The 24,377-nt window shown below is 49.1% G+C and overlaps 1 protein-coding gene across 1 annotated transcript; it reads left to right on the top strand.

Annotated features, from left to right (window-relative positions):
• The first annotated feature begins 486 nt into the window (after nucleotides 1–486).
• LOC102288085 (vitamin D3 hydroxylase-associated protein) lies at nucleotides 487–23,476 on the top strand. Its single transcript, XM_014477734.2, has 15 exons — nucleotides 487–681; nucleotides 8,078–8,191; nucleotides 8,411–8,560; nucleotides 8,873–9,006; nucleotides 9,606–9,812; nucleotides 11,403–11,443; nucleotides 11,869–11,993; nucleotides 13,109–13,234; nucleotides 13,870–13,967; nucleotides 14,287–14,386; nucleotides 14,819–14,862; nucleotides 15,558–15,597; nucleotides 16,006–16,114; nucleotides 21,283–21,428; nucleotides 23,043–23,476. Exons 1-15 carry the CDS (start codon nucleotides 487–489, stop codon nucleotides 23,169–23,171), a joined length of 1,758 nt encoding a protein of 585 aa, XP_014333220.2. The 3' UTR covers nucleotides 23,172–23,476.
• Nucleotides 23,477–24,377: the final 901 nt, after the last annotated feature.

The following is a 24,377-nucleotide window of genomic DNA, read 5'->3' as shown; positions in this document are numbered from 1 at the left end:
CCCCCAGAGTGAGCTGCTAATTCTGGGCAGATGGGCTGTTCAGTCCACCTCCCTGTGGCCTGAGAGTCATGTTAAGGGGGTTGGTGATTATCCTGCAGACCACAGGAAACCATAGGAGCAACCCACTGAGAACTGGAGAGGGTCAGGTTGGGGTGCTGGTGGGGTGTCTGAGGGGTGGGTGGGATGAGGGAGGAGAATGTAAAGAAAGTGGGATCAGAGCCTAGTCACCTGCCCACCTGGTGTCCTGGGCTCCTCTTCAGGCTAGTTTCTGCCACAGCCCCTTCATCTGCCTGGCCCGAGGAACGGAGGACTTTATTTGCATAAGGACATGTCCAGATGGCTGTAAGGGCTAGATGGGATGAGGTTAGGTTCTGCCAACACCTGGGGCTCCTGCCTCTTTGGGAAACAGGCGTGGGAGGGTGGAGCTGATAAATAAAAAGGCAGCCTTCCTGAGGAAGCAGCTGGTGCATCTGCACGGGTCCCACAATGCCTGGGGTGATCTGGCTATCTCACTCGCTGGTGGTGTTACTCCCGGTGGCCCTGCTAGGGGTTGTCTTGCTGGGGGCCACCATGCTCTTCTGGTGGCAGGCTCCAGCATGGAGCAAGATCCCCAGGGCGCAGAAGCGTAGGGAGGAGGCTCTGAGGCGGATGGCAGCCCTGGCAGAACGTCTCCGGCAGCAGGTGAGTGGACATTGACCCTTAATCCCAATAGTGGGTCCCACCTCAGGACAGAGCTCCTCCCATGACCTCATCTCCTTCAGAAGACAGGGAGCAGCAACCCCCCACCCCCCGCCAGCTCCCTAAGCTGGCTTCTTGTGTCCCCATCAGTTCCTCCTTCATCTGTGTCCTTTGAGCCCCTTGAGGTCAGGGGCAGTGTGTTTTCTCTTTCTTCCAGTGCCTGTCACAGGGCTCGGCTGCATGGTGGGTATTTACCTGGGCTATTTGTTGAACTAAAACTGATGGAGGCAACTGGAGGTAGGAGGCCAGGCTTCTTTCAGCCCCTGAGCACCCTTAGACCCCACTGGGACAGGACCCTGGTCTTCAAATTCTGCCTCTCATCCCCTTCATCCCCCACATGGGGGTTCTGCAAATTTTTGCTGAGCACACGACAGATGCAAAACACTGGGGATCACTGAAGGTGGGGTCTTCACAGGAAGCTTTGTTTCTTTCCTTTAATTGTTAAGAGCACAGGCTCTGAAGTGAATCTGAGTTTACTAATTTTTTTGTCCTTTAAACTTCTAATTTTACATTGGGGTATAGCTATGGTAGTTTCAGGTGGACTTCAGAGTGACTCAGCCATGTATATGCATGTCTCCGTGTGTCCATTCTCCGCTCAACTCCCCTTCCATACAGCCCGCCGTATAACATTGAGCTGAGTTTCCCGTGCTATACAGTAGATCCTTGTTGGTTATCCATTTAAAATATAGCAGTGCGTACGTGTCGATCCCAAACTCCCTAACTATCCTTTCCCTGCATCCTTCCCCCTGGCAACCTTAAGTTTGTTTTCTAAATCTGTGAGTCTGCCCGGAAGCTATGTTTCTCACCCAGGGGCTTGGACAGTTTGACGGCCAATGGTGCAAGACAATGAGGCACTCACTGTGGCTGGCAGTTGAGATGTGGGTGTGTCTGTCGAGAGCGGAGCCTGTCGAGAGCGGCAAAGAGTGGGGAGGGAGAGGCATGGAGACAACTCTACACCGCGACTGTGGTTTGTTGGGTAGCCTGCACAATGTGACCATCCTTTTCCTGGGCCTTGTATTCCCCATCTGCCCAAGGAGAGGTGGGCTCGTGGTATCTTGGGTGACTGTGGTGGACTCCTTCTGGGAGTGGGGGTTGGGGTAGTGCCTGAGGTGCTATCCCCATGCTCCAGAGTTCCTGAGTGTCCTTTGCCATCTCCCCGGATGGTGATTGATGGCCCCGGTGGACAGTTCCTCTGCCCTAGCTGCTGCAGTTTCTGAGACTGTGTATTAATATTAATTGGGGCTAATTAGTTGGATAAATCAATCTGCCCCCAGAGAGCAGCTGCCCCTCCCTGGTTGATGAGGAGGAAATCTGGGCTAATGGGGTTGCTGCAGCGATGCCGCGTGATGGAGAGGATTCCTGTGTGTGCGGGGAGGCCCCATCTGTGCAAAGTGGCGGCTTTAGGTTCCTTCACTGCAAACACCAGGGTCTGCTTGTGTGTCCCTCCTGTGTGCTGGCTGGGTGTGTATCTGGCTGTGAGCTGTTTGTGTTTGGTTATTTGCCTTGGTGTGGGCCTGGTTGAGTGTACATGTGTTATTCATTGGGGTATATTCATCTGGATATGTGTAGCTGGTTTGGGTCTGTATGTTTGGTTGAGTATGTATCCATGTGATTGTGTCTGGTGTTTGAGGATGTCTGGTTTTGGGTGTGTCTTGGACTTCCCTGGTGGCTTAGACAGTAAAGCGTCTGCCTACAATGCGGGAGACCCAGGTTCGATTCCTGGGTCAGGAAGATCCTCTGGAGAAGGAAATGGCAACGCATTCCAGTATTCTTGCCTGGAAAATCCCATGGATGGAGGAGCGTGGTAGGCTACAGTCCATGGAGTCGCAAAGAGTCGGACATGACTGAGTGAATTCACTGTCACTGGGCATCTGGTTGGTGTACGTGTGGATATTTGGGATAAGTAGTTATTAGGCTGGGTACCTGGAAAGGGGTATCTGGGTGGCTGGAAGACTGTAAAGGGTTTGGAGTGAGATCACCCATGGTGCCTCCAACCAAAGTCTCTTGGCTCTCAGCACCTTATTCTCTTCCCAACAAAGTTATACAGGTCTGTCCTGGACACCTTTCCAATCAGATCACTCCTCTGCCAGGGTTACCCTCAAGGTCAGTTGACCAGCTTTCTGATCCAGGCAGATGGGAGGCTGAAACATAGGTCAAACCCTCACAGGGTTCAAACAAATCCAATTCAGTTCCATTTAGGAACATTTTACAAAGGATTCTCCTGGGTCTTTCTCTGCTGGACCCTGAGGACAGATTCATTATTCAGGTAATCTGACATTTGACATCTGACCCAAGCTTGCCTTAAAGAGGCTCCTAGTCTGGGTGGGGTGTGATGGAAGCAGAGCTGCGAGAACCATGAAGGGAGGCAGGCAGTTCAGCTGAGAGTGGCAAAGGTCACTTCACTTCACTTCAGTCGCTCAGTCGTATCCGACTCTTTGCGACCCCATGAATCGCAGCACGCCAGGCCTCCCTGTCCATCACCAACTCCCGGAGTTCACTCAGACTCACGTCCATCGAGTCAGTGATGCCATCCAGCCATCTCATCCTCTGTTGTCCCCTTCTCCTCCTGCCCCCAATCCCTCCCAGCATCAGAGTCTTTTCCAATGAGTCAACTCTTCGCATGAGGTGGCCAAAGTACTGGAGTTTCAGCTTTAGCATCATTCCTTCCAAAGAACACCCAGGGCTGATCTCCTTTAGAATGGACTGGTTGGATCTCCTTGCAGTCCAAGGGACTCTCAAGAGTCTTCTCCAACACCACAGTTCAAAAGCATCAATTCTTCGGTGCTCAGCTTTCTTCACAGTCCAACTCTTACATCCATACATGACTACTGGAAAAACCATAGCCTTGACTAGACGGACCTTTGCTGGCAAAGTAATGTCTCTGCTTTTGAATATGCTATCTAGGTTGGTCATAACTTTCCTTTCAAGGACTAAGCGTCTTTTAATTGCATGGCTGCAATCACCATCTGCAGTAATTTTGGAGCCCCCCAAAATAAAGTCTGACACTGTTTCCACTGTTTCCCCATCTATTTCCCATGAAGTGATGGGACCGGATGCCATGATCTTCGTTTTCTGAATGTTGAGCTTTAAGCCAATTTTTCACTCTCCACTTTCACTTTCATCAAGAGGCTTTTTAGTTCCTTTTCACTTTCTGCCATAAGGGTGGTGTCATCTGCATATCTGAGGTTATTGATATTTCTCCCGGCAATCTTGATTCCAGCTTGTGCTTCTTCCAGTCCAGCATTTCTCATGATGTACTCTGCATATAAGTTAAATAAGCAGGGTGACAATATACAGCCTTGACGTACTCCTTTTCCTATTTGGAACCAGTCTGTTGTTCCATGTCCAGTTCTAACTGTTGCTTCCTGACCTGCATACAGATTTCTCAAGAGGCAGGTCAGGTGGTCTGGTATTCCCATCTCTTTCAGAATTTTCCACAGTTTATTGTGATCCACACAGTCAAAGGCTTTGGCATAGTCAATAAAGCAGAAATAGATGTTTTTCTGGAACTCTCTTGGTTTTTCGATGATCCAGCGGATGGTGGCAAAGGTCAGATGCCCTCAAAGCTGTGGGACTTGGCAGGAGAGGTGATCTGCTACCCGGAGACGGTTGTGTGGGGAAGGTTTCACAAGAAAGTGGTTTTGGAACTAAGCCTTGAAGGATATGTAGGAGCTGTTTCAAAAGGAGGAGGGAACAAGAAAGGCAGTACCAGAGAGAGAAAAGCCTGAGGTAAGGCACTGTTTCTACAAAGTGGTGGAGAGGCGGGGAGTGTCCCCAACCCCTGGAACCTCACTGCAGGAGGTGAGTGGCAGCTGAGTGAGCGAAGCCTCATCTGTATTTACAGCTTCTGCCCATTGCTTGCAACACCCAAACCCATGGGAAAATTGTCTTCCATGAAACCAGTCCCTGGTGCCAAAAAGTCTGGGGACTGCTGCTATAGAACACTTAGAAAATAATATTTGTAGGATCTACTGATTGACGGCTGTTGGCTAGGAGGCTCTGATCACTTCAGGTGGAAACTACCACCCTGAAGGTTGAGGGATTTTTTGATATTAAACATATGTAATGACCACTTTGGAAAGATTAATAACCAATTTACTAAAAACTTTGAAGTATATTTTCTTTGATTTTCAAACCACACATGGAGGCGGCCCTAGTGGAGTGTGCAGAAGGCCGGCTGTCCTGGGAGCTGTGGGGCTTGGCTGGAGGGGTGATTTGTTCTAAACTGTATACTAAAATGGCTTAAAAGTGATATAAGTTGAAGTTCAATTCTTTCATCAAATTATTGTAATAATTTCCAAATAATTTGTTGATCTTTTGAGAATTTGTGGGGCTTTTCTGATGTGATGATCATCTTTTGAAGATGTCCCTATCTTTCGAGCTTTATTAAAAGCTTTATTAAGCTCTCTCAATAAGCTGGGTCATTAGGTGACCTGCAGTCTCATTAAGTAGAAACTTTCAACACTAATGTATCATTTCTTAGGCTGAGTTTTGTTCAGCTTCTGCTGAACCAGTAGCAGTGACACTCAGAATTCCTGGCTCTTCTGATACCTTTTGAGATTTTATATAGTCTTCAGGGATCTCTGTTTTCAACAATAAACATTGTTATTAGAATCTCATATAAATTTCATTGACCCTAATCTTACAAGCCTTGGGAGAAGCTGTGTAACCTGTGGGCTAAGAGTGTGGTGGTTAAGACAGTGCTGGACTGACTGTGTTTGAATCCTGACTCTAACGCTCACATTTTAAATGATTCCTCTGTGCCTGCACCTACTCACCTCTATGATGGAATGATCATTATAATTATAGTCCACAAGTTAATAATTTTGACAGTGGTGCCTGGGTACACAGCATGCATTTTCTAAATGATATTCTCATTTCAGCAATAATGTTGTCCTTGCTGAGTGGGTTTCTAGTGAGTTTCAGTGAATTTGTTCTAGTAGATTTGTTCCATTCATCAGGGTTGGTAAAAAGCTTTCTTGGACCCTTGAAAGCCTCACACCCCATGTCACTGGAGTGCTGGCATAGGGGCAGTACCAGGAGAGGCCTGCAGGGCCACCATTCTCACCACCCTGGCCTTCTCTCCCCACCTCTACCCAGTTCCTGGCAGGCTGTCATTTTCACCAGTGGCCACATAAGGACAACTGCCAGGGAGCAATGGCTTCAGGGGTCTATATGGATGGTGGGCACTTGTTCACATGGTGCCACCAGGGGAGCCCTCAGAATAAAGTTGCAACAACATTCTCTTTCTACAAGGGTCACCATAAACATCTAATGTGTTCACATATAGATACACCAATATTCTCAGTTACCCAGTACTTACTGCACTAGGAACATGTCGTGGGTTTTATGTAAATAGTTATGGCTCAGGCGGTAAAGAACTAGCCTGCAATGCAGGAAACACAGTTTCGATCCCTGGGTCAGGAAGATCTCTTGGACAAAGAAATGGCTATCCACACAGTATTCTTGAGCTTTCCCAATAGCTCAGCAGATAAAGAATCTGCCTGCCAGAGCGGGAAATGCAAGAGATTCAGGTTCCACTCCTGGGTGGGGAAAATCCCTGATGGAGGAAATGGCAACTCACTCCAATATTCTTGCCTGGAAAATTCCATGAATGGAGGAGCCTGGTGGACTGCAATACAAAGGGTAACAAAGAGTCAGACATGACTGAGGACTGAGTACAACAACTACAAGTATCACCCTGGCCGTAGTGAAGAGGCTGGGTTGGTAGGGAAGACTAGAGGCAGGGAGGCCAGTGAGGAGGCTGTAAGAAGACTGAGAGAGAGAGAAGGTTCTAGGCAGGAAGGAGTCTGAGAAGTCAGAAGTGAGAGATTTGAAGGAGGCAGAGCCACCTGTCAGCACTGAGTGTGGATAAGAGAATGGTGGCTGGGACTGCACTGCCCAGTGAACCCAGATCCTTGGGTAAACAGCTCTCTGTGCCTCAGCACCTTCTTCTGCTGTAAAATGAGAAAATCACACGGCTTACCTCCTAGAGTTGTTGCAAGGAGTAATATAAATTATTATCTGTAAAATTCTTGGAAGGTGGCCCGACATATATTTAAATGTTGTAACACATTTTATGTGTAATTGTGGTGGTATTTATCTAGCCATGATCAGAACTTGGGTGAGGGGATCTGAGATTCACTGTGTTGATGACACAAGTGTCATCGGTTGGGAATCTCATGAAGAGGAACAGGTTTGACAGAAAAATGATGAGTCCTGGATGTCTGTGTGTCCATGGGTGGGTAAATGGGCCTGAGGCCTGATGGGAAGTAGGTCTGGACTGGAGAAATGGGGAGAACTGGCCACTGAGTTCACCAGAGAAGGTAGACAGGTAGGGAGAGAGGTGGCCAACATTTACTGGAGGAAGAGGGTCAGAAGAGACGGAGCAGGAATTGCTGGAAGGGAGAGGGAAGTCAGGAGAGTCGAGGGCATGGAGCACTTCCAGAAGGGAAGTTTCTTAACAGTCAGATGCTACAGAGGAGAATAAGATGAGGACTGGAAGAATCCAAGAAGCCTTGAAGCCCCAACCTCCCAGGAAAATCCCTCTGTCTCCCTATGTCCCCTCCAGGAAAGGCCCACCCAACCCACATTCCAACTTGAAGGCGTCGGGGGCTCAGCTGGGACCATGGAGGACAAAAAGAGGCAACTTCATCTTCTTGAATGCCCACTGTGTGCTGGGTCCTTGATTAGGAGTCCTCAGGGTGATTCAGGCTTCTGGGCTCAGGGCAGCTGGGGGGCTTGTCTGTGCTCCGCTGCATGGCTGACTCATGACTGTATTCTGATACTTTCCTCTCTGAGGAGACCTAGGCCACGGGAGGGGGAGGGGTTCACCTGCGTTACCCCACTGACCAGGGCTAGGCTGACCAGGTGGTCAGGGCTGGCTCCCAGCTCTCCTGCCACCCTGACCTTTCCACAAGGTCAGATTGGCAGGTGTGGGAGGACTGGAGAAGAAGGAAAGGTGGGATGCTGGGGGAGGGGGTGACTCCTAAAGGCAAACCTCACAGAACTGAGCCTCACTTTTCATAAGCCCTGCATCCCAAGATGTGCATGTAGAGTCCCTCCCACTCCATGGGGGGCCCTGTTGGATAGCTGCATGAGGAGGGGGCTGGCCTTCTCTGCGCTGGGCCCTGGGGTAGGACTCTGGGGAGGCTGACACAGAGGAGGACACTTGTGCCCCTGGAGGGCTCTTATGCCAACCTGGAGACTGATTGGGAGATGTCTTTAAAGCTAAGGATGGGCCCAGGAACATGTGATGGGTACTCTGTGCCCACCTGGGCATGATGTTCATGGTGGGAGGGCCCTGGGTGGAGCAGTGTGATATCCCCCATCTCTGCAGGAGCCAGAGCTGGACCCCAAGCCCATTCTGGAGCTGCCGCTGGAGAAGCTGGTCCAGAAGCTGCTTGCTGATGAGCTGAGTTTGGAGAGTGTCCTCTGCAGTTACCTAGAGGAGGTGCGGTTCTGGTCAGAGCCCAATCTTGGGGCTCTGGGTGGAATAGTTGGGGGACAGGTGTGACCCTGTGGCACTGCAGCCAGCTTGGGAGGGAGCTTGTGCCACAGTCATCTGTCACTTCTGCTCTGAGTCAGGATGGGCAGAGGGGCTGGGGTGACTCAGTATCCTGCGCCTGGTCACGCCCTGAGCCCCTCTCTGGTTTCCCTCAATGATGCTCAGGCAATGAAGGTACACCAGGAGGTGAATTGCCTGACAGATTTCCTAGATGAATGTGAGGAACAATTGCAGGCATTGAAGAAACTCAAGAAGAGTGAGCGAGGACTCCTCTATGGGGTCCCCATCAGCCTCAAGGACGTCTATGACTGCATGGTGAGCCCTGGGGATACACGTGCATGTGTACATGTGAGCACCTGAGTGTGTGACATTGGGCAAGTTACTTGCCCAATCTAGGCCCCATGGTTAGAAAGTGGCCAGCTGGAAACCAAACCAGCAGTCAGGCTCCCAAACCCAATCTCTTCACCATTGATCTCTCCTGTCACTCATGAATCCTAAGGGTGTAGCACCTGCAACTCAGCAGGAGAGAGAATGCTTGGGAGTGGAGTGGAGCGCCGGAGATAATCTGTTTGGTGGCTGGTTCCACTCTGACCCCCAGGGGCTGGAGCTTGTGTCACTTCCCTGCAGGGCCATGACTCTACGTGTGGCCTGGCCCAGTTCCTGGAGAAGCCGGCAGCCAAGGATGGAGTCATCGTGAAAGTGTTAAAGGCTCAGGGAGCTATTCCCTTTGTTAAGACCAACATCTCCCAGACGCTGCTCAGGTCTCTGCAACAGGCAGGCCAACCCGGGCTGGGGCAGGGGCCGGGGCTGGGACTGGGGTTGGGTCCAAGGCTGGGCCCAGGATGAAGCTGCCGCTGAAGGGCTGAGGGTGAGGTGGGGGCTGGTCATGTAGACTTTGGGACGGAGGCTCTTGGGCAAGTCTCTTCTGCCCTCTGAGCCTCAGTGTCCTTATCTGACAACATGTGTGTGGACTCCATGGTCTTTAAGGGCCCTCAGGCCCAGATGTACTGAAAAGTTACATCTTTGTTTCTACTCCAGCTCTTTAATTGTTCTCATAACCTATTCTCCTCCCACCCCACTCAGCCGGTAGGGTATCCATTTCTATCTGTTCTTGTAACCTGTTCCCCACTATCCAGCAGAACTGCTGGCTCCTTGATCCTCCTTTTAGGAGTCCTGGTTGGTCTCCCCTGCAGCAGCAGCCTCTCACCTCAACTGAAGGGACACCAGGAGGTTCCTGGCCCGTGGCAGGAGCTCACCAGTCCTGGGGCTGACTCTGAGGGAGGTTGGCCTCTCTATGGGCAGAGCAGTCTTCTCCAGTTATACCTTCCCCTCCCAGCCCCATTTCTTCTGCTTCCCTCAGCTTTGATTGCAGCAACCCCATCTATGGACAGACTCTGAACCCTCAGAACTTAAAGAAGACATCTGGGGGCTCCTCGGGGGGTGAAGGAGCTCTCCTGGCAAAAGGGGGTTCCATCCTGGGCATGGGTACCGACACCGGAGGCAGTATCCGTATTCCAGCCAGCTTTTGTGGTGCCTGTGGTATCCGGGTCACAGGATACCGCCTCAGGTACTTGGTGGTGGGGGGCCTGGGTAGGCTCAGCCCAGCCTGGAGAAACTAGGGGTCTTGTCCATATAATGATTCTCATTAGCTCAGTAGTAGGGGAAGTGGACAAGGTAGGAGGGCTTCCAGTAACTCCTGCCTCAGCCCCGCAGCTAAACACACCGTGTTTGGTACAAGAGGGAGTGGGATAGACTGTCCACTCATTCATTATTTCACTAATTCATTCATCCATCCATCTGCTCAGCTACCCCCCTTTTCCTTCCTCATACATCAATCCATCCATTTATCCATCTATATCAATTTCTCATCCATTCATGCATCCATGCAGTCGCCATCCCAGTTTCTATCCATCAAACAATTTCACCATTCATCTGCCATTTAATTTATTTGACAAATATTTATTGAGTGTTTACTCTGTGCCAGACACTGAACTTGGGATGCATCAGTGAACAAAATGGACAATATCCAAGCCTTTGAAGAACTTACATCCTGCCTTCCATTCATTTATTCATTCAGTCGGACATTTATCTCTCCATCCACCTACTCAACTAGCCATCCATCAATCCACGTTTGCCTCCATTCATCCATCCAGCCACCAATCCATCCATATTTCCATTAATTTTTCCATCTGTTTTGCACTCACTCATACATCTATCCACCCATCCACCCATATTTCAACCCCACTCCGACTACCTACACTGTGTGGCCCTATGCAGGGACACAGAACACTCTCAGACCCAGCCCCGAGCCCTGTTGTGCTCTTTAACATCCAACTGGCTTATACCTGGTGCAAAGAGCTGACTCATTTGAAAAGACCCTGATGCTGGGCAAGATTGAAGGCAGGAAGAGAAGGGGATGACAGAGGATGAGATGGTTGGATGGCATCACCGACTCAATGGACATGAGTTTGGGTAAACTCCAGGAGTTGTTGATGGACAGGGAGGCCTGGTGTGCTGCCGTCCATGGGGTCGCAGAGTCGGACATGACTGAGCGACTGAACTGAACTGAATCCAGGCTTAAGAGAGGGTCACAGAGAGGGATGAAGTTGACATTTTCTTCAATAGAATTTATTAAAGGCCAAGATTTTACACTTTTAGAAGCAGGTCAAAGGCAGGGAAGGCTTCCTGGAAGATGCAGCATTTGAGCTTGGTTTTGAAGGATGGACATGCAGAGTTGGAGAAGCATCTTCAGTTCAGTTGCTCAGCTGTGTCCGACTCTTTGTTACCCCATGGACTGCAGCATGCCAGGCTTCCCTGTCCATCACCAACTCCTGGAGCTTGCTCAAACTCATGTCCATCAAGTAGCATCTAGAAGGCTGTAATTCTATAAGCAGCCTATTTTGCCTGGAGCAATGTGTGAGTATGTGTGGAAGGGCTAGAAAGGGAAGTTATGGAAAGAGTTGATAATTTAGAGCCTTGAAGGGCAGTAAAAGGGCTCATATTTATTCAGTAAAGAGTCATGGGAGGGTTGAGGCAGCTCTTATTCTTGTGTTCTGGGCCCTGGGGGAGTGCACTGGCTGGGTGTTCAAGCCTCTTTGGCACCTAAGTCCTTCCCTTCAGGTGCTGAGCTGGGCTCTGGGTGGGTGGGGTTTTGCAGCAACTCCGGAGTTGCCTCAGCTGTCAAGGGCAGGAAAGCAGGTAAGCTCTTGTCTGTGTTGGCCATATCCATTCAAAGGCGCTTGCTTTTCTCCCAAGGACATTTCACTGTATCTCAGACAGACCAGCCCCACCAGTGACCAAGGAATATGGGGGAAGGTTCTGCTTGGCTTTCTAGTCTAGTGACTCTTGCCCCTTGGAGAGGTGCTTCCTGTTCTTTAGCTTTCACCTCACTTGCTGGTCTCCTAGTGTTCTGCCCCAGAGGAAAATCTCCCTTCAGGCTGGAAGTTTGTTTGAGCTAGTCTGCCAACTCCACTCATTCTCAACCCCTGACCCAAGACAGCCCCAGGGCCTCTTCACTTTGCCCTGATCATGGCCCTGGGTCCCACCCTCTGAGGCCAGGCAGTGTGGGTCCCCAAAGCAGAAAGGATGCAGCATGTCTGCCTCTTTCCACCCCCTCTGTACAGTGGTCACAGTGGCTGGCCCCTTGGCCTGGGACGTGGAGAGCCTGGCACTGTGCCTGCGAGCGCTGCTGAGTGAACACATGCACCGATTGGACCCCACCGTGCCCTTCCTGCCCTTCAGGGAGGAGGTGAGCTGGGTAGGGAGCAGGCCTGGAGGGCTCCCTCTCCTCTCCCTTCAGTCCTCAACAGCCAGCCACTAGGACCATTCCCTGTGAAGCCCTCCTTTTCCAGCCCAAGTGCAGTGAGCGGGAAGCCCACATGCTCAGTCAGTTCATTCCCAACCCGACCAGATGCCAGCTGCTTTGGCTTCTGTGCCACCTGGAGCCATAGATGATATTACCCCAGAGAGGGACTCCATCATCATTTGCCCAACACACAGGGGCAGTAAACTCAGCAAGTGTGGTGTAGAGAGCCTGGTATCAAGGGAAGCTGGGCTGTTAGGCCTCTAGGTAACCCTGACCAAGTCACATCTCTTCTCTAGGCCTCAGCCTCCACATTGGTACAATGAAGATGTTGAACCAGAATTTTGCTGCAGACCCTTCTAACTCTGACTCTTCATTTTTGCATTAACTCACTCAGGAAAATTTATTGGTACCTACTATGTGGTGGCTGTTTGTAGTTCATCCTAACACTCACTCTATAGAATGAGCATCACTCCTCCCGTTTACAAGTGAGGAAGCTGAAGGGAAATGAAATGACTTTCTGATGATCACATAGTGGCTTGGAACCCAGCCCTATCTGACTCCAGGATCTGCTGCATAGGGAGAGCCTCTGTCTACTGATCAGCCAGTATCTATTCATCTGATTCCCTACACATATTGTAGTACAATCAGCCTGTGGTCACTGTCTGTTATTTGTTATTCGCCTCTATTGGTCTCTTCATCCTCTTCCTCTCCTGACCCTTCTTTGGCTTTAAGATATTTGTGTCTATTCATGTACTTACTTGCCTGCCTGCCCACTCACCTCCATCCATTCATTTATCCACCCACCCATTTATCTGTTTAACCCTTGCCCACTCACCCATTCACTATCTCATACACCCACCCATTCATTCGTGAATCTGTTTAACTATCCACTTCAGCTACCCAATCAGTCATGTCCCCATCCATTTCTTCCTCTTCTGGAGAGTTCTTCAGAGGACCTAAACCCTTGAGAGTATATAGGGAGGCTTCAAGGGGCCCTTGGAATGAGGCCACCTTGTCTTCTGGCCAATCTCCCCTAACCCAGCCCCTCTTTCCCCAAGGTGTACTCCAGTAACCGTCCCCTTCGAATTGGCTACTACGAATCAGATGGCTTCACCCAGCCATCACCTAGTATGGCCAGGGCTGTGAAGCTCACATCCAGGCTGCTCCGGGATGCAGGACACCAGGTAGGCTTACTTGGCCCTTGGGAGGGAGACCAGATCAGTGAGAATGCTGGGTTGGTCCATTCTTGGAGAGGAAGGTTACATCTGAGTTTGTGCTAGTGAGATCATCGTGTTTCCCCTAGGCTTCCTGGAGACTGATGGAGTGGAGGTTGGGGCAGGGTGGGTCCCATCCTGTGAGGAAGGCATCCCCCTTCAGTAGCGGGAACTCTGAGACTCACTCCTATAATTCCTAGAGCTTGGGTTTCTGTTGTCTCCATCAAATGGCTGTAAGGAGCCTCTTGTCCTCAGAGTGCCCCTCTTCTTCCCCTACTTCCCATGCCCCAGTGGCTTGTCCCTGCCCCGCCACCCCTTTGAGAATTGCTGAGCCAGTCTCTTTATCTCTATGAGCCTCAGGTTGCTACCGCACTGGGTGGCCGTGATGATTGAATGAGCTCCCAATAAAGCACTTGGCAAGGGGCTGGATCACAGTTAAGCAAGCAGCTCAAATTCTGCCTCATCACTGTGTGGGGGTGAGGGAGTGGGCAGAGCACAAAGGCTTCCCAATGTGGTATTCTCTCTTTAAATCCTGAGGGATGCAGAGAGAATATGGGGCAGAGCAGGAGGAGCTCCAGGCCCTGACTCAGCCTCTCTCTCCCCAGGTCATCCCCTTCTCTGTCCCCCGAACAGAGTATGCCTTCTTTCACCTGTACATAGGGAGTCTGTTGGCTGATGGAGGGGCCAGCCTTCTGGAGAAACTGTATGTCTGCTGGGACTCAGATGTGGGGTGTGATGGAAATGGGGTTGAGGAAGGGGCTGTGGCAGCCTGAGCCCTAGGTGGGGAGCTGCAGGCCTGGGCTGCTTTGGTGCCTCTGGCTCCTTGTGTGACGGTAAGCAGCAAGTCACCCAACCAAGCCCTGCCTTCAGGACGCACATGTTCTGGGGTGGTGCTGCTGGGAACAGAGTATTTCTTTGGGTCAAACCTCTCTCTGTAGCTTATCTAGGGAGGGGAAGCTGATGGCTGGGTGATGGCCAGCTGAAGGCCATAACTGACCAGCTGTGTGTCTGTGGTTCCTCAGTAAGGGGGACATTGTGGACCCCTCCATGAAGAACACAGTCACCTCTCTCAGGTTGCCAAACTCACTCAAACGTTTCTTGGCCTGGATCTGGAAGTATTTCGTGAGTGTGGGTTCAGAGTGGGAGGGGCTGGAGGGGGGAGGGGCCCAGAGAGGACATGGGGCTCAGAAAGGGGAGGGGGCTCCCTTGGGGGTGAAGGGTGGGGTGGGGGTGGGGGTCAGGTCAGAGAGGAAGATGAGGCCCAGAGAATGTGGTGGTTCAGAGAAAGGCTCAATGGGAGAGGAACTGAAAGACGGGAGATGGGGGCCAAAAGAGCAATGCTGTCAGAGAGGGAGGGGGGCTTCAGAGAAGCTCAAAGAGATGGGGCTTCAGCGAGAGGGAAGGGGATTTAGAGAGGGGGATCAGGGTTTGGTGCTGTGGTCAGGGGCTCGGCGGGGAGCGGGGCAGAGTTTCTCTTCCCAGACCCCTGTCCCGGGCAGGTAGCATTGCCCTATGGTTTCTGAAAGTGCCCTCCCCCTCTGTCCCCACCTCCAGGAGCCCCGGGCTAGCCAGAGTTTAGAAAGGTTGTGTGGAGTAGGGTAAGTGATCAAGCCTCCTCAGGTCCAATTCACAAGGGGTTTCCTTGGGAGCTGGGTGAGGGTCATGTGGCTGGGGCCTTGTCCACTGTGAGCAGGGCTGTTTAAGGTTTTGGAATCTAATTAGGGCTTTAGAATCATGCCCGACATGGGGTTAAATTTAGACTTTTGGGTGGGACTGGGGTTTTATTTGGACTTGAACTCTGAGTACACACTAGAACTGAGTTAGATTGGGACAAAAGTTGGGCCTGAGTTGAAGTTAGCTTTGGGTCAGGGTTGGGGTTAAGATTGGAGTTGGGGTGGGGATATGATTGGGAGAGGAGTCTGGTTTGGGTTTGCTGTTGGACTTGGCCTGGTGGGCTTGGAATTAAGGGGCTGGTTAGAACTGGGGCTGGAGCAGCCTGAGGGTTGACTCGGGGCCTCACAGTTTAGGGGAAAGGACCTGGGGTTTCGAGGGAGCCTGTGGGTCCCTGTCACAGGTGTTGGGGCTTTGACCAGGGGATGGGTCCTCTTAGGAACATTGGACAGGTAATGGATATTGGCCAGGGGACAAGATACAGGGTGATTCCCAGTCCACCAGCTGATTTGCAGCCTGCATAGAGTCCAGAACTTGCCTCCTGGGTATCATGTCCCCGTTTGTATAAAAAGCAGTCCTCCCATGCTGACCTTTGGACTTCTCCTTCTTCCTCATTCCCCAGGACACCCAAGAAACTGTGGGAGCAGCACACAGCAGTGGAGGTAATACATGCCTGGGGAGACCTTGAGGTACTGCCAGAACTGGGGCAGCAGACCCCTGGGTGGCAACAGGAGTAGCCCAGTAGATGGTAGATCTCTGTGTTGGCCTTCAGGGGAGGCTCAGCTGCACCCGGGTGATGACCAGGAGGTTAATGTAGTCTGTCTCCTTGGGGCCAGGATGATACATTGTCCCCAGATCACTGTGGCTTGAGACTGTCCTTCTCATCCCTCCTCCTTGGCCCCTGGGAAGACCCTGACTTCCCCCTGCCCCACCCCCATCTCAGTCTGCACCTCACAGCCTGGGAATTCTTTCTGGTGTTTGACCTGACTCAGCCTGGCAGCATCTGATTTTGTCCTGCAAACAGTGACCTCTGCCAGTCTCACCTTTCCCGCCTGCCACTATTCCTGCAGGAATATCAGCAAGAGTTCATAGCCAAGTGGAGGTCCCTGGACCTGGATGTGCTGCTGTCTCCAGCTCTGGACCCCGCCTTCTATGTTGGCTATCCTGCCAAGGTGCAAGGTGAGCGAACACCAGGTCCTTGGCAGGGAGCAGGGTGGGGATGGGGCTGTGATGTCCAGGACTTCTGAGCCCTCCCACAGCCTCTGGCCTTTACCTCTGATGTTAGTTACTATTTAAAAATTTTGTCTTAAATGGAGATAAAATTCAGGTAACATAAATTCGCCATTTAAAGCGTACAACTCAGTGGTTTTTAGTATATTCAGAATGTCATGCAACCACCACCACTGTCTGGTTCCAGAACATTTTAATCATCCTGAAAAGAAACCCCGTACCTGTTACCAGTCCCTACCAATTTTCATTCCCTTTGTTTGTTTGTACGTTTGTTTTGGCTTTATTGTGAAGTTTCTGGGATCTTATCAGAGATCCCTGATCTCTGACCAGGGACCGCACCTGTGCCCCCTGCAGTGGAAGCATGGAGTCCTAACCACTGGACCACCAGGGGATTTCCTCCATTCACTTAAAAAAATTTTTTTTTTAATTTATTTCACTGCACTGGATCTTAGTCGCATCATGCAGGACCTAGTTTCCTGACCGGGGATCGAACCTGGGCCTTTTGCCCTGGGAGCACAGAGTCTTAGCCACTGGATCACCAGGGAAGTCCCTCCATTCACATTTTAAATGAACTTTATTGAAGTATAATTTACATGAGATAAAACTCACTAGTTTTAAGTAACTTGGTGAATTTTAACATATGTATGTATACATGTATCAGTTCAGTCGCTCAATCATGTCCAACTCTGCAACCCCATGGACTGCAGCACGCCAGGCTTCCCTGTCCATCAAACTCCCAGAGCTTGTTCAAATTCATGTCCATCAAGTTGGTAATGCCATCCAACAATCTCATCCTCTGTCTTCCCTTTCTCCTCCACCACCTAATCACAATAGAGACTATTTCCATCATTAGCCAAATTTCCCTCATATTTTGTTGCGTTTCATGCCACCACTCGTCTGCTTTCTGTCACTATAGTTTTGCCTCATCTAGGATTTCACGTAAGTAAAATCAAAAGGTATGAGGCGCAGGGGTCTGACTTCTTTCTCATAGCATATCCATTCACTCTTAACATGCTTTCTGCAGCCTCACTTCCAGAGGTGCCCTCAGCCCAGCAGCCCACCTGCAGATGCCAGCAAGCCTCAACACAGGGCAGCCACCCATGTGTAGCGCAGGTGCAGGTCTCAGAGGCGATGCCACGCAGAATGCAAACCCCCGTCAAGCCTGGGCTCCTCTCCTCTGGGTCCCCCTACAGTGGTTGCCCAAGGCATAACCCACACTTGGCTCTGCTCTAGCGTCTTCTGTCCACCTCCCTGACACTCTGAGTCTCACTCCCTGCACACAGGTGGCTGCTGGGAGGAGCTACCTTTTCAACTCAGGATTGCACTCCAGCCCTCTTGGAGCCCTGAGTACTGGAGGGCATGGCTGCATCCTCTGCCAGCCACTAGCTGTGTATCTGTCTGCCTCCTTGGTTTCCCATTTGTACACGGGGACTAGTAATCCTCATCTCACAGAGGAGGGGAGGAGTCAAGGACTCAGCAGTGTAGAGAGGGGAGTGCAGTGCCTGGCACTGAGTAAGGCTTTGCAGTGTGGATTCTTTTTATTAAAAAAAAATTATTGGCATATAGTGATTTACAAAGCTGCCTTAGTTTCAGGTGTATAGCAAAGTAAATATATATGTATACCCTGTGAGCCACAACTGACTCAAATTTTTAAAAAATTTAAAAAAAACCAAAACAATGTAATGAGGCCAGGGGGGCTTCCCTGGTGGCACAGATGGTAAAGAATCTGCCTTCAATGCAAGAGACCCAGGTTTGACCCCTGGAGAAGAGTGGCAACCCACTCCAGTTCTCTTGCCTGGAGAAACCCATGGACTGAGGAGCCTAGCCGGCTACAGTCCATGGGGTCTCAAAGATATGGACACGACTGAACAACTAACACACATACATATACCCACTCTGTTTTTTTAGATTCTTTTCCCACATAGGCCATTACAGAGTACTGAGTAGAGTTCCCTGTGCTATGCAGCCGGTTCTTATTTGTTATATATTTTACATACAGTAGTGTGCATCGGTTAAGTCATGTCTGACTCTTTGCGACCCATGGACTGCAGCATGTCAGGCTTCCCTGTCCATCATCAACTCCCGGAGCTTGCTCAAACTCACGTCTACAGAGTCGGTGAAGCCACCCAACCTTCTTTTCCTCTGTCATCCCCTTCTCTTGCCTTCAATCTTTCCTAGCATCAGGGTCTTTTCCAGTGAGCCAGTTCTTCACATCAGGTGGCCAAATTATTGGAACTTCAGCTTCAGCATCAGTCCTTCCAATGAATATTCAGGCCTGATTTCCTTTGTATTGACTGGTTAGATCTCCTCGCAGTCCAAGGGACTCTCAAGAGTCTTCTCCAACACCACAGTTTAAAAGCATCAATTCTTTGGCACTCAGCTTTCTTCACAGTCCAATTCTCACATCCATACATGAGTACTGGAAAAACCATAGCTTTGACTAGATGGACCTTTGTTGGCAAAGTAATGCCTCTGCTTTTTAATATGCTGTCTAGGTTTGTCATAGCTTTTCTTCTAAGGAGCAAGCATCTTTTAATTCATGGCTGCAATCACCATCTGCAGTGATTTTGGAGCCCCCAAAAATAAAGTCTGTCACTGTTTCCATTGTTTCCCCATCTATTTCCCATGAAGTGATGGGAACAGATGCCATGATCTTAGTTTTATGAGTGTTGAGTTTTAAGGCATCTTTTTCACTCTCCTCTTTCACGTTCATCAAGAAGCTTTTTAGTTCCTCTTCGCTCTCTGCCATAAAGGTGGTGTCATCTGCATATGTGAAGTTATTGATATTTCTCCCGGCAGTCTTAATTCCAGCTTGTGCTTCATCCAGCCCAGTATTTCACATGATGTACTCTGTATATAAGTTAAATAAGCAGGGTGACAATATACAGCCCTTTCCTAATTTGGAACAATATCTTTGTTCCATGACTGGTTCTAACTATTGCTTTTTGACCTGCATAGATTTCTCAGGAGGCAGGTAAGGTGGTCTGGTATTCCTGTCTCTTTAAGAATTGTCCAGTTTGTTGTGATCCACACAGTCAAAGGCTTTGGTGTAGTCAATGAAGCAGAAGTAGAAGTTTTTTTGGAATTATCTTGCTTTTTCTGTGATCCAACAGATATTTGCAATTTAATCTCTGGCTTTTCTGCCTTTTCTAAATCCAGTGTGAACATCTGGAGGTTCTCAGTTCACATACTGCTGAAGCCTTGCTTGGAGAATTTTGAGCATTACTTTGCTAGCATGTGAGATGAGTGTAATTATGTGGTAGTTTGAGCATTCTTTGGCATTGCCTTTCTTTGGGATTGGGATGAAAACTGACCTTTTCCAGTCCTTGGCCACTGCTGAGTTTTCCAAATTTGCTGGCATATTGAGTGCAGCACTTTCACAGCATCATCTTTCAGGATTTGAAATAGCTCAGCTGAAATTCCATCACCTCCACTAGCTTTGTTTGTAGTGATACTTTCTAAGGCCTGCTTGACTTCACACTCCAAGGTGTCTGGCTCTAGGTGAGTGATCACACCATTGTGGTTATCTGGATCATTAAGATCTTTTTTGTATAGTTCTTCTGTGTATTCTTGCCACTTCTTCTTAATATCTTCTGCTTCTGTTAGGTCCATACCTTTTCTATCCTTTATTGAGCCCATCTTTGCATGAAATGTTCCCTTGGTATCTCTAATTTTCTTGAAGAAATCTCTAGTCTTTCCCATTCTATTGTTTTCCTCTATTTCTTTGCATTGATCTCTGAGGAAGGCTTTCTTATCTCTCTTTGCTATTCTTTGGAATTCTGCATTCACATGGATATATCCTTCTCTCCTTTGCCTTTTGCTTTTCCTCTTTTCTCAGCTATTTGTAAGGTCTCCTCCGACAACCATTTTGCCTTTTTGCATTTCTTTTTCTTGGGGCTGGTTTGGTCACTGCCTCCTGTACAGTGTCACAAACCTCCATCCGTAGTTCTTCAGGCACTCCTCAGATCTAATCCCGTGAATCTATTTGTCACTTCCACTGTATAAGTCAATCCAAATCTCCCAATTTATCCCTTCCCCACCCTTTTGATGACCATAAGTTTGTTTTCTGTATTCATGACTCCATTTCTGTTTCACAAATAAGTTCTTTTGTATTATTTGTTTTAGAATCCACATATAAGCAATATCATATGGTATTTGTCCTTCTGTGTCTGACTTACTTCACTCAGTATGACAATCTCTAGGTCCATCCATGTAGCAAATGACATAATTTTGTTCTTTTATGGCTGAGTAATATTCCATTGTATGTACATATCACATCTTCTTTATCCATTCCTCCGTCAATAGACATTTAGACTTGTCCATATCTTGGCTACTCTAAATAGTGCTGTGATGAACACTGAGGTGCATGCATCTTTTTGAATTATGGATTTCTCTGCATATATGCCCAGGAGTGGGATTGCTGGATCATAGAATAGCTCTATTTTAACTTTTTAAGGAACCTCCATACTGTTCTCCATTGTGGTTGCACCGATTTACATTCATACCAACAGTGTAGATAGGAGGGTCCCCTTTTCTCCGTATCCTCTCCAGCATTTATTTTTTGTAGAGTTTTTGGTGATGGCCATTCTGACCTGTGTGTGGTGATACCTCATTGTAGTTTTGATTTGCCTTTCCCTAGTAATTAGTGATGTCGAGTATCTTTTCATGTGCTTTTTCATCTGCACAGAGCAGATTCTGACTCTCTCCTTCCCTCCACTGTGGGGAGCAGTAGGCAGCTGTTAGACCGACTCCCTGCATTGAAACAGCTATTGCAAGCAGAAGGCTGCAGTTCTAAGAAAGATCCCAAGGAGGGACCCACCCACATTCTGTCCCTCCTGTCTTAATCAATTATTTATTTGGCTGCCTCCGGTCTTGGTTGCAGCACTCGGAGTTCTCATGTGTCATGTGCGATCTTTCGTTGCAGCACACAGCCTCTCTGGTTGTAGTGCTTGGGCTCAGTTGCTCCGAGGGATAGGGGCTTTTAGTTCTCTGACCAGGGATCGAACCCACATCCCCTGCATTGCAAGGAGGATTCTTAACTACTGGGCCATTAGGGAAGTCCCCTGAGTCTTTTCTGAGCTGATCATTTTCCTGAGCTTACCTGGATCTTCCTACAGCAAGCAGTTTCTACTTGGGCCTTTACAACCTCCTGAACTTCCCTGCCGGCGTGGTGCCCGTCACCACCGTGACGCCACAGGACGAGAAGGAACTGGCCTTCTACAGAGGCTACTACAGAGATCACGTCGACAAAAGTTTCCAGGAGGTCAGTTTCCCTCTCTGCCTCTCCTGCTGTTGGGGTAGGGTGGGGCTGGTCCCTCTTAGTGTTTCTCTTTACCACCTCAGTTACAGTTTCACCCCATCACTGAAGACACACTATTTTGACCTCCAGGTCAGCCTCTGTCCTTGTGAGGGGAGAACCACTGTGCAAAAGCAGTGGCTTCCTCGACACTTCTGTAGGGAAGGTTGATCCCAGAGACAGGGGTGGTGAAGAAAGGTGAAGGCTAGGAGGTTACTGTGAAGGTTACAAGGTGAAGGTACTTGTTAGCAGGTCACTATGTAACTGAACTGGACACAGTTTTTTTCTCTAGGAAGACAGGATTTGGGCTTCCCTGGTGGCTCAGTTGGTAAAGAATCCGCCTGCAATGTGGGAGACCTGGGTTCGATCCCTGGATTGGGAAGATCCCCTGAAGAAGGGAAAGACTACCCACTCCAGTATTCTGGCCTGGAGAATTCCATGGACTCTATATACAGTCCATGGGGTCGCAAAGAGTCTGACATGACCGAGCGACTTTCACTTTCACTTTCACTTTTCATTCTACTTTTACTTTGTGGGGTTGTGTTAAAGGTTAAATCGAAAAAAAGTGAAGCAATTAGCATAATGCCCTGTATGTAGGAACTGTTGAATAAATGCTATTACTAATTCAAAGAGGGCTTCACAAAGGAAATATTTCTGTGGACCTATTGAATTCATGGTCTAAAATAACAGCCCTGACTAGGGTGAGAGAGGGGAAGAGAGAGAGGGAAAGAGAGAAACTGGCTCTGAAAAGTATGCATGTATCTGAGTCAGACATTAAGTAACTTATTTTTCCTGGAAATTGATTTTAGTGCTAGAGTTACCCAGTGGAACTGCTGACCTGAATTCTGTGAAAATAACAATAACGATACTATCTAATGTGTCTTGAGCTCTTACTCTGTTCCAAGAGCTGTTTAAAAGTGCTGTATATATATTAAATCATTAAATCCCATAACTGTCCCATGAGGTTTTCCAAATGAGGAAATGAAAGAACAGATAGGTTAAGGGACTTGACCAAAGCCATATAGCCAGCTGAACTGAAGGAGCCAGGACTCGAAGCCATGGGACCTGGCTCCAGAGACAAAGGCAAGTAAGGGCTTATATGGTATCATCTTGAAGCAATGAAAACATGTTTGAATGCCTACAAGTATGTTTGATTTTCATGGCAGGGACTCAGGCTCAACTCCCATGTTCCTGGAGCTGTGTTTTGGAGTCAAGGCACCCCTTTCCTTGCAGAAGTGCCATCAGGCCCTGGGTCAGGGATTTGGACATTCTCTTTTCCTTTGCTGAGAACACGGGGTGAATACTCAGTTTTATATTTCATCCTTAGAGTCAGCTGTCTACACAGGGAGCAAGTTTTCCATCCTAACCCTGGAGAATTGTAGCCAAAGCAGAACAGTTTTTCCAGGTTTTGCTGAGAGCTGAGGAAGCCTGGAACTCTGAGATCCAGGACATGTCTTCTTTAATATAGACTGGGAGTGAGATATTTGGATTAATACACACCTATGGGTGGTGAGGATGGATGGGCAAGGGGCCTGTGAGCAGGAAGCAGGCTCTGAGTCCATAGGCCCTCTCTCCCTGCAGGCGGTGAGAGGATCTGTGGGGCTTTCAGTGGCTGTGCAGTGCATTGCTTTGCCATGGGAAGAGGAACTGTGTCTCCGGTTCATGAAGGAGGTGGAGACCTTGGTCAAGAGCAAGATGGAACCCAAGTGAAAAGACACTCCTTCTCCTGGAGGTCTTTCTACATCTTCATCCAAGTCTGCTCTCAATGTTCCTTCCTTCTCATGAATACCAGATCCGCCTTATTTCTCCTCCTCCTGGAAGCCCACCACAAGTTTTCTTTGTTGTCCCTCTGTGTGGCTGCTCAGTACACCGACTTCCCAGATTATCCCAGCATGGGGAGCAGGGTGATGTGTTCAATAAACATTTTGACTGGCTGGCTTCGGGATCTCTGGTCTAGATGGGGACGTAGGGCTGTAGACTTCCCATGGCCTTCTACTTCCAGCTGCTCTCCTCCAGTTCAGTCTCTGAGATGCTATTCTAGACTGCAGCAGAGGGGAGAGGGCCCCAAACTGAGAGCTTGGAGAGCTGGTCCAAATCCTGGCTCTGCCACTGGTTTGGTGTGTGATGCTAGGCAAGTTATTTCCCCTCTCTGGACCTCAGTCTTATCATCCACACATTGAGGGGGTTAGATTTGATGTAGTCTGTCCTACCTGCCAGTACTCGACTATTATGGGAGAGGTGATTCCTAGGCACTTTTCTGATCGAGAACTTGCCATGGCTCCCACTTTCTAAAGTTCCATAGAGCAAGGCCATGGGAGTGAAACCAAGTCAGAACAGAGCCTGTGTTGGGAGTTAATCCCCCACTCACCGTCCAGTGCTTTGCCCACAAGCTGCTAAATTTTTTGACCTGACACCCAGCACCTCCTGAGGACCTGTACAGCCTCTTTTGGTGTGGCTCCACCACAGCGTAACCTGCCTCCATTCTCTCAAACTGGAGCCTTCTTGCCAGTACAAGGTGTGCCTGTGCCTCTGTTCATACTGTTCTCTTCAACTAAACGCCATCACTGTCTTCGCTGCCCTTCAAGTCCTATGTCAAATGTTACTTCCTCCAGGAAGCCTTCTTTGAGCCCTCAGTCTCCTCCATGATTTTACGTGCACCTAAACTCTCTTGAGGTTCTCCCCCAACAAAACTTCCCCTTCCTGTATCCCATTCTTCTTTGTAGCCCTACTTCCAATCAACTAGGCAAACTTATGAACTCATTCCTCCCTGTGCTTGATAGCCCAGACCTCCTGGAGATAATATCCCAGTGCAAATAAATGGAATTCATCCATCCATTCATTCATTCTACATTTGTTGAGTACCTCCTCAGGAACAAATATGATGGAATTTTAGGCAGAAAAAGGCCCGAGTTGAAC

The sequence above is a fragment of the Bos mutus genome, chromosome 3, assembly GCF_027580195.1.
Source record: "Bos mutus isolate GX-2022 chromosome 3, NWIPB_WYAK_1.1, whole genome shotgun sequence".
Taxonomy (NCBI): domain Eukaryota; kingdom Metazoa; phylum Chordata; class Mammalia; order Artiodactyla; family Bovidae; genus Bos; species Bos mutus.
This window is presented reverse-complemented; position numbering and strand designations above follow the sequence as displayed.

Coding starts and splice junctions, on each gene's coding strand:
- LOC102288085 (XM_014477734.2), top strand. CDS start 487: ATGCCTGGGGTGATCTGGCTATCTCACTCGCTGGTGGTGTTACTCCCG. Junction 9,007..9,605: donor ATCTCCCAGACGCTGCTCAG/GTCTCTGCAACA, acceptor TGCTTCCCTCAG/CTTTGATTGCAGCAACCCCA. Junction 13,235..13,869: donor TCCGGGATGCAGGACACCAG/GTAGGCTTACTT, acceptor CTCTCTCCCCAG/GTCATCCCCTTCTCTGTCCC.